This window comes from Merops nubicus, unplaced genomic scaffold, assembly GCF_000691845.1.
Source record: "Merops nubicus isolate BGI_N331 unplaced genomic scaffold, ASM69184v1 scaffold5392, whole genome shotgun sequence".
NCBI classification, from domain to species: domain Eukaryota; kingdom Metazoa; phylum Chordata; class Aves; order Coraciiformes; family Meropidae; genus Merops; species Merops nubicus.
The window spans coordinates 77,091-87,078 of NW_008595496.1; the positions used below are offsets into that span (position 1 = coordinate 77,091).

The 9,988-nt window shown below is 50.1% G+C and overlaps 1 protein-coding gene across 1 annotated transcript in view; it reads right to left on the reverse strand.

The window, feature by feature from the left end:
• TOX2 (TOX high mobility group box family member 2) overlaps positions 1 to 9,038 on the reverse strand; it is a gene marked incomplete at its 5' end in the record, with an annotated part of 81,399 nt that extends 72,361 nt beyond the window's left edge. Inside the window, one exon of the mRNA XM_008936055.1 lies at positions 8,973 to 9,038. Coding sequence (XP_008934303.1) covers positions 8,973 to 9,038 — 66 coding nt within the window. The remainder of the gene's footprint in view (positions 1 to 8,972) is intronic.
• Positions 9,039 to 9,988: the final 950 nt, after the last annotated feature.

Consider the following 9,988-nt stretch of genomic DNA (forward strand, 5'->3'; position numbering starts at 1 on the left):
CCCTGGGCCACGCAGAGCATCAAAGGCAGCAGCTCTGTTCCCCCACGTGCAGCCCTTTTGCAGCAGCGTTCAGCACAGTGGGAGATCTTTGATAAAGTGACACTTTCTTGGCTAAGGATTACTGCACACCATCCTCTGCAGTTTGTGGCTATTTTATGAGCCATTGGCTTTACAAGCTCATCAGCATTGCTGGACAGCCAGCCCACACATCCTCATGCTGCAGGAGTCACCACACAGCCCAGCAGATCCCCTCCAGTGTCCCTGGCTGGCTGGAGCTCAGCTGCCCTGCAGCAGTCCCAGTTGCTTCATCTGGAGGGGTCTGGCTGCTGGTCTGCCTTGTCATCCCAATATCACCTTGTGCTGGTCAAGTGGCCAGCAGAAGAGGGCTGGACATGCTGCTAAACACAGATGCTCTTTACCATTGGGTCAAAACCAGTCTCTGAGCTGATTCAGATCCCAGAAAACCTGGGAAATACTTGGGACAGAGAAGGATTGATGACTACTTGGACTGAGCCAGGGCTTCAGTCACCTGGAGGAGCCTGGAGGAGTGCTGGCTGCTGTGTGTGCCCTGCAGGCTGCCAGCCACAGCACGTGCCACTCTGCTGCTTCCTGACCGTGCTCCAACCCACACAAGGGCCATCTCCTCCCTCCTGCCTTTGCCCCTAACCCCAAACCCAGTCAGGAATCTCAGATGAAATGTCTACGTGTGAAATTCAACCACCATGACAATGCCACAGTTTTCTGCCCCTGCAAGGTACTCTGTGCCACATGACAGGGATCTTCAACTGTCTAAGATGCTATTTCTTCTTTTTCCCCCCAGAATAAACCCAAAAGAAACAGAGACTATTCATTTTGGGCTAGGAACTGCTCAGCTACATTAGCTTTTCAGCTGCCATGCTTGGTGGCTGTTTTTCAAACACCCTGTTGTTAACAACTTAGAAGTCCTTTGAGACCAAGGGTCAACGATGGATGTCCCTTCTGCTTGTAATACAAAAGTATTTTTTGACTATTATTTTATTTAAGCACTGCAGCCAAGCTTCCACCAGGAATAGAAGTTTCTCCTCCTATGACTAAGTTACAGGAATTGCTTCCTGACTGTACCTTTCAAAGATTTCACTGTCACAAAGGAGTTCATGCAAAATTCACAAGCCTGGATCATCAGCTGCAGTTGTGCTCACCTCCAAAGCCCTGCCTGGAAGGGTGTCCATTAGCTGCTGATTATAATAAATGACACATAACACTCTATTGTTCATTCTAAAATAGTACATGAGATTCTTCCTGAATTGTCTGCTGAGAAAGGCTTTTAATATCTACCACTGTCTTCCCTCTATTTTTTATTCTCTAGCACAACATACAAAATTATACAGTATTACTCAAAGAACAGCAGGGAAAGAGCAAAATCTGTGTGTCAGCCTGGGTGCCTGATGCAGTGTGCACTCCTGGCTTCCACTGCACTGCCAAACCCTGCTTGGTCCTCTCAGCCTGGAGCTCATCTCACTCCTCTTCACCTGGGGCCATCCCTCTATACACTTTCTAGCAGTATATCATTGTAAAGGGATTGAGGAGTTCATCAGATTTCTACTTCAAGGCATGCTCTGCCCTTGTGGTGGTTGACTCTAGGCTTCAAAAATACAGACTGTTTGCAGATTGGAAGAGGCCAGGATGCTGCATGGAGGTGAGAGAGTGAAGCCCAAGGAGCACAAGACTGCTGGAGATTCAGGGGTGCTGCAGCACTCCATGCCTTAGGGATAGGTTCCCCTCTTTTAAAATCCTTCCCCTCATATCAGCAATCTTCTCTAACACTGACCACCCTCTGACTATCATCTGCTTCTGTGATCAATAGATCAAGCCAGTCAACAGCTAAAATCAATAGATTATGAAGATCCTGTGGCATGTCTCCACAAAGTTAAAACAAACTGAAGTTTCTTCCTATGCAAAGACTGATCAGATTACTGAGAAACACAGAACTTCATCAGGGCACCTGAGGAACCTCATGGTGGGCTCCAATTTTTCCTCCACCACTCTGCTGTGCCACCTTTATGATGCCAAGTCTCAAGAGAAGGATCATCCTAAGGTATTGCTCCTCCATGTATATGATCTGTTTTCTTCCAGCCTTTCTTCTGGAGCAAACCCAGATCTGAGGCAGTGGCTGTGGTGTCCATGAGCAACCTGCTGCACCTTAGAGCTTCTACAGGGACAAACTGCTGGAAACTCCTCTAAATTCATACACCATGGTAGCTCAGGGGCCAAGGAATATGTTCCACCTCAGCAAAGTCCATATTGATCCTGTTTTACAGCCTCCTCCTAGGGAGGCAGGAGCCAAAAAGAGGAGAGGATGACCTGTGCCTTTGTTAGCAACACCCGGTTGCCCTCACATTGCCCAGGGCTCCACAGCCAAGGACTGCAGGAGCTGTGTTCTGGCTCTGTGGTCCCCAGGGGCACAGGGGACCCCCACACTTGCACAGTGCAGATCTGCTCCAGACCAGGTTTGTTTCATCAACTGTTGATGTTTTGCTGCAATTCGCTCGAAGACTGGTGGGAGTCCCAGGAGGTGGGAGGACAACACGTCTGCCAGTATTATGACAAGGTTTGATGGCATATTTTATAGCAGAGGCTGCCAAGAGGAGCTCTGTCTAGTTAGAAGCGTTAGCAGAACGGGAGGAAGGTATCTGCAGCTTCCCACACCATCATTAATTTCTAATTATGCTATCACTTGCTTTCTGCATTATTGCTTATTTACCCAGCACAGCTTCAGCGTCCTGTCCAGCTCCTCGTAACCAGCAGACCCATTGGTATGCTAAAATGAATGTTCTAAATGTTATTTATTATTTGATAAACCTTGTGTAACCCTGAATGAGGACATTAAATGGCAAGAACACTACTTCAAAATCTCATTTTAAATAAGTCACCAGGACAGCTGTGCCTTTATAAAACACATTAGAGTGGCACTCAGAGCACATATGGCTCAGGGATATATACAAATTATACAATTTCTGTCATCCCATCAAATAAGAGGGACGTTTTGACCCCAGAAATGAGTCAAATGTAAGTTGTAATTCAAGCCCCACCGGAGGCCCTGCTGGTAATATATCCTGACGGCTGATCAAAGAGCCCTGACCATTTGACCCACCAGATCAGCAACTTACTGTATCTATTATGGCTAATCCAGACCCGGGCCTGAAGATCTATGGAGATAAACAGATAAAAGGCAATAGCTAGGGGAGGGAAATGTCCATTTCTACGCATCCCAGCACACAGATACACACCCAGATGAATTTCATGGGTGTGGAAAGGGGCAGGCGTGTCTAAACCCCATGCTAACATTTCTACCAGGACACATTTGAAGATTGATGCTGTATATGTGTGTGTGCATGTGACAAACATCATCTCTCTTAACTCCATTTCCCTGGGCACACTGGTATAACCCCCACACTCAGCTGAGCTCCTGCTGATTTGCAGAGAGCCAGAGAAAACCCCACCCTCTAATTTATGTACATGCTGCTGCAGACAAACCTGTCTCTGCCCTCAAGTCTACTTGCTCAGCAGTATGAATGGAGCAGCTCCATGCTGCAGTTACCCTCTCACCCTAACACACCCAGCCCAAACCCACTCTCTCTGCTGCTCTGCAGGGTCCTGGACAGTGGGTGTCTCACCAGGGCTGGCTGAAATCCTGCTGCTTCTACACTGCTGTCCAAACCTGCACCCCCTGCACATCCACAGCACAGATCTGACAGTTTTGGTTCACAGATGGGCAGCATGACTGTGCCATCAAGGGCATCCTGGGAGAACAGCATTAGGGAGGAAAGGGTGTGCAAATAACCTCCTGTCTGTTCAGATGTGGTATTTTAAACACTCCCAGGGTCCTGGCTGTGCTCTCAGAAGTTACAAAGGCAAAGAGCTGCTTACACCATTGCACATCCCTGGGCTGAATAAATGATACTGATGTGTACCAGTCTCTGCATGAGGAGTCACACAAATTAACCTGTTAGCACAGGAAGGGACCTGTTGCTCAGCTGGAACAAGCCATGCACTGAGAGAGCTCCTGGGATAAGGCAAAGGCACAGGATCAGAAATGCCCAGTGGGAACTACTCAGCTCTTTTCTCCTTTGAAGCTGCCCACTGCCCTGCTAGCAGCCAAAGACGTGCCAGGGGGAGAAGAGAAATGTGGCAAACACTCCCCATGGGCTTTCCAGAATGTTCCTCCACGGACCAGGCAATGAGTCTCATCCCTGCTCCCAGCAAGCCAGGGGATAACTGTTCCCAAAGCCAAGCCAGAGCCTGGCTGTTCCCACACCCTGCATCACACCACCCCCAGCTCCCCCCGAAGGTATTTCCTGACTTGGTCACCCACCTCATGGGATAATGACACCTTAGAAATGTGGCAAACACTCCCCATGGGCTTTCCAGAATGTCCCTCCATGGAGGGACACTGAGTTGCATCCCTGCTCCCAGCAAGCCAGGGGATAACTGTTCCCAAAGCCAAGCCAGAGCCTGGCTGTTCCCACACCCTGCATCACACCACCCACAGCTCCCCCCGAGGTATTTCCTGACTTGGTCACCCACATCATGGGATAATGACACCTTCTTGCAGAGGATGCCCAAGTGTGGTCAAGTTGTGTTTATAAAGCATCTGTGGACTCTTCCTGCAAGTCTCTATGCCAAACAAACCCCCAAACCAGTCCAATAGGAGGAATTTCCCAGCCTCTGCCTTTCCTGGGGTTGCTGTCCCTATCACAAAGATCTTAATAAATGCCTTCTTACCAATTTTTCAGGGGTTTTTTTATTGCTTTTCGTTGCATTTTTACTCATCTTTCAGAATACATGGTTGGTAATCTGTCCATTCCCTGGGATTTTTGCCTTACTTAATTCCTTGTCTTTGTTGGATGAATGGGGGGGAAAGAAAGAGAGAAAATTGACAGGGGTGAGGAATGATGTTCTGCCAACTTCATAAGACACAACAGATACCTCACTCATCTCGGGGGTCAGATGTCTGCAATGGTTTGATCAGATGTCAAGTTGCATTTAGACTCTGGCCTCTGCTGGGGGTTGAATTACATTTCACATTTGACTCACTTCTGGGGTCAAATGTCCCTCCTATTTGATGGAACAAGAGGAATTATATTCCCCAAGCAGGCTGTGCTGGCGTGGGTCTGGATCTGTCAGCACTCTCATTATGGTTGAGGCTTCTGTGGTTCTGCATTTCATTCTCAGCTGAAACCAACCCCTTTTGGGATGACAAGAAGAAATGCAGCTGACAGCCCAGAAGCATCCCATTGAGTGAGACGAGGGGAAGGAGCAGACCAGCTGACTTTCACATGCTTTGGGCAGTGTTTGTGAGGGGGCTGGAGGTGGTTTTTATAATTTCTTCCTCCCAAATGAGCAGCTCTGCAAGGCAGGAAGTTCTGCAAGTGCTGAAGGAGAGGCAAGCAGACCCTGGTCTGGGCTCCACCAAACTCTTGCCATGAGACAGTGCAGAAGCTCCTTAGGATCCCAAACTGTACAAGGGGCTGAGCTAGGGCTGAGTCAGGGTCCTGTAGGATAGTGATGCTGCCCAAGCCCCACCCTCTCTCTAGCTCCAGCTGTAAAATGAGAATACTCTTATCTGTGTGATGGGAAAGGATGACTCCAGAGCTTAAGCTGCTGCTGGATCTCTAGGCAGAATGTGTAAAGCATTGCACTGACAGGCAGGAGCCATTTAAATCCCTCTGGATTTAAACCAGGGCAGGAGCAGAAGTGATAAACTGAATTCTGCTTTCCACATAACTCCTTCTAGGTATTTTTGAAAGAAGAATTGCAAGGCAATACAGAATTCCCTATAACAAAGACCATCGATCTTCTGCCCATCCATGGACCCCTAAACATTTTCCACACAGAGATTAATTCCTTGCTCTCCCAGCCCTTCCCACCCACCTCAAAGCACAGAGGGGATGGAAGCCCCCGTGCAGGTCTGGGGGATTTCATCATGTCACAAGTGTGCTGGTACCTGGGGAGCTCCCTGTGTAGCACAGAACTGGGGTAGATAAGCAAGTGTGCCCTAAACCAGTAAGCTTTATCTGCTTCTTTATCTGCATCCAAGATTTCCCACTGTTAATGCTGGACATCCCAGCCCCTGCACCTGAGCTCAGCGTGCCACTGTCTGCTGCTGAGAGCTGCAGATGCTTAAGCTGTGCCCAGTGTGAACAGTTTAAGACAAAAATGGAGGAAAAAACCCATCCCACCAGGCCCATCTGTAAGAGTGTTATGGATTGAGTAATTAGTGTTTATGATTTGGCTTGTCCCCGAGGATCCCAAGGGCTGAGCAGTATCCTGTGCATGCTGCACAAGCATCTCGGGGCTGGTGACTGAGCAGCCTCTCAGGTGGGCTGGTGAAACCATGCTCTGGGTGTTTGATGTTCTCCTCCAGGTGACAACAGGCTTAGCAAACAATAAAAAAGCACCTGGAGCTCCCATTGAAATAGGAGAGTTGTGTTATTAGTAATAAAGTCATGACTGGTGCTGTAAAGCCCTCTCTGGTAAACAAGTGTTGAGGTGCAGGTAAATAAGGGGAGACAATGAACTAATGAGGGGGAGGGAGGAAGGCTGCTCCTCATCCTCGGCTGCTGCTGGGTGTGAGCACTCATTAACAACCTTCTAGGGCATGAACTGGGATCCTCACCTTCCCTCCCTGCTCCCCTGGGAGAGGTTAGGGGGGGTCATTGCAGCACCCCATAAGGGCACCCACCCCAGCAGAGCCCCTTGTCCCACCCTGCACCCTCCCACCCCTTGGTCCCCCTCCCAGCCCCTCTCTGACTGTCCCAAGCACAGCAGTGCAGGAGGGGAACTGGAGACAGAGGAGGAGACAAATTTCCCCATTTATTTTCCATGTCAGCCCCCACTCCCCACAGATCTTTTGCTCCAGGAGGTAAAGCAGCACAGAAGTGCAGAAACCCACCCCTGTAAGGAGGGCACGTGTCCCCTGCCTGTCCTCTGCCAAGAGAGCTGCTGCCTTCCCATTCTTAACTGCTGTGTCAGAATAGGAACCAAAGGTCACCGAGTCAATAGAGAACAAATGAAGAGTAAGCTTCTATTTCCCAGGTTACAGGGCTCTAAGCTGGTTTTATTAATCCTTCCCCCAGGTTCAAGCAGTACATAAATCCTCCACCACATGATAGCCTCTCTTTTTATTCAGAACCCATCTCTCCTCCTCGACCGTGGTGCAGCAAACCACTCCCCACCCTGCAGCACGACTTCTGAGGCCCATCCCTGGGGAAAATGGGATGAGACAGGGGCTGCAAGGTGATCTCTGACGACACAGAGGAGGACACACAACTGGTTCGTGTTGGCCATGGCTCAGCCCCAGCCCAGTCCAATCCTGCAGGCACCTCATGGGCAGGAAAAGCAGTTGCCCCCTGAGCTGGTGCTGCCTCCCAGTGAGGCTGTGAAAGAGTTGTCCCTTGGGAGTTTTTAGTATCTAAGACAACTTCATCAGCATCCAACACTTCCTTGTAGGCTCTGCACAGCTCTGAGGGGGGGGAGCTGACCCCCAGGCAGGGCAGCTCGGGGTCACCCCGTTCCTTATGGCATTTACTCAACCTCTGACAACTCCTGGCTCTAACGAGCAACCCCACGCTGCTCTTGATTGACTCCCTACTTGTCTCTGCTGAATCACTTGACAGCACAAGGCTGGCAGTTCCTTCCCCACCCTCTGCTCTCCCTTCTCATGGCAGAACACCCCTCTCCCCACGCCTCAGCAGTGGTGGCTTTGCCTGCTGTGCTGCCCCTGAGAGCCAGAGCAGGAACAACTCTCCCAACGCACTGACCCAACGCACAGCCAGGCTCTAGGGCACCCAGCAACAGCTTCTCATCCCTTTTTCACTTCAACAGGCACCTATTTCCATCACCACTGCTCCCCGAGGCAGACCCACCGTGGGTCACTCAGCAGCTCTGTAAGACACAGCCATGCTGTGGTGAGGACCAAACCCCACAGCAGGAGCACACCCTGACCTTCACCCCGGCCAGGGCAATGGGGAGCCAGCAGCATCTTGGGCTGGCTGGAAATCCTCACACAGCTGCCCTGCAGCTTCTGCACAGCACACCCTTCACACAGCACACCCTGCAGAGCCCACGGTGCGTGTCTGCAGTCAGCAGGGCCCCACAACAACAGGGCCCAACACAACCCAAAAATGGGATGCTGAAAAACATCCCAATGAACTTGCCCTTTCCCCTGTAAGGCAGCTGGATGGGACTGGGTGCTTGCCCCAAGGGTGCAGCATCAGGCACCTCAGGGATGCACAAAGTCCCCAGCACACTCTAGTGATGCTGAACTCAACAGGGGGATGTTGATGTGACCATCTCTCATCTCCTGGTCAGGAGGGCAGGTAAGCATGGGCTGAAGCCCTCACCTCCCACCAGGACCTAAGCCATGGGCTGAACTTCAGATATATTCAGGGTTCCTCTGAACATACATGTTTTGTTTCACAAGTATCTAAGCACAGAGAGATCCCTGAAGGCCCAGCCACCTGTGAGATATGAGCATGTCTATTCTGGTCCTCCATGTGTGGCTTTATAGCTCCAAAACAGGAAACCTTTGATTCCTTCTCCTCCAGCCAGCTAACTGCTGATCCATTCAACTACAGGAAACTATGTGAGGGAAGGAGACACCTGAGCTACATACAATACTTGGAAACATCACTGGGTCCAGGAACACCAACTGCATCCTCATTTTGAGTGAAGGATGCTGTGGCAAAGCTTCTCAGCCTTGTTGGAGGGATGTGGCCAAGCCTGGCTCCAGCCACACGCAGCAGCACCAACACACAGACACGTCCCCTCTTCTCCCCGAGCTGAGCCCTCACCAGCAGCTGCACCTCTGACCTCCTCTGTGGACCTGATCTGAGTACAGATCCACAGACAGCTCCTACAATTTGTGCTTGGGAATAGCCTAAGTCCCCTAGAAGCCCTCAGCATGCTGCCCACCCAAGCAGATCAACACTTACCTGATTTGCTGATAGAAACTCCTGGGCGTTGTCGTTCATTCCCATGTACATGTTCTCCCCATCAAACTAGAGAGACAAAAGAAAGTTGGAGTTAGTGAAATGGGTCACGTGCATCCCAAATACCCCCCCAGCTCTTCATGTAAAGAGCCAAAATTCCCAGAAGAAAATCCTGAGCTGCTCCTTTAAAAGCCTGAAGCCTGCGTGAGCACCCGTACATCACAGCTATTGCAGTGGGACGTGGTAACATAGCACTTTTATGTTATTTTTTCAGCAAAATAATGAATGAATCACTCCAATTCAAACAAATAAGCCAAACGTGTGCAAAACCACAGATGTACCCAGCAGCAAAGATCGCCCAAATACAGTTCTTGCTAAAATTTCTACTAGACCATCAACCAGCTCTAAAAAGCCAATTTCCATCCGTGGAAATTTCCAAGACAGGCAGGTCCCATTCAATCCTCTTCCAGATGCCTACACACTCCTTAACTGCCAAAGCAGACCTAGAGCATCCCTGCAGGAAGACCCTCTGGACCACATCCAAGGGGGCTTCTGTGCAAAGCCTGATTCCCCATCCTCACACTTTGCTGCTGTTTGCAGCCTCAGGCTGCAGAAGGGATGTTTGCCCCCATCTCCTCGTCCCCACCAGCTTTGCCAGGCCTTGGCTGGGTGAGAGACATGGCAGCCCCAGCACAGTGTATTTGCCCATATCCCCACAGCTCCTGCAAACATGCCTGCCCCCTTCACCCCATTTTGAGCTGCCTATCACTTACTAGGCTACAAAACCCCCATGAAGAACTGGGAAACTCTTCTCATTAATTACCTACAGTGGGAGCCTTTCACTTGCTCCGATTCCAAAGGAAGGAAGAAAGCTCTCCAGGATTGTCTCTGGCTCCAAGTAGGGCCGGGGCAGTTCCCAAGGCTAAGTCCATTTTATTGCCATAATTAATTTGTGAACTATGCCATAAACCACTCCCGAGACAAGGATGAAGGTACCAGCTGGGAATGACATCATGAAC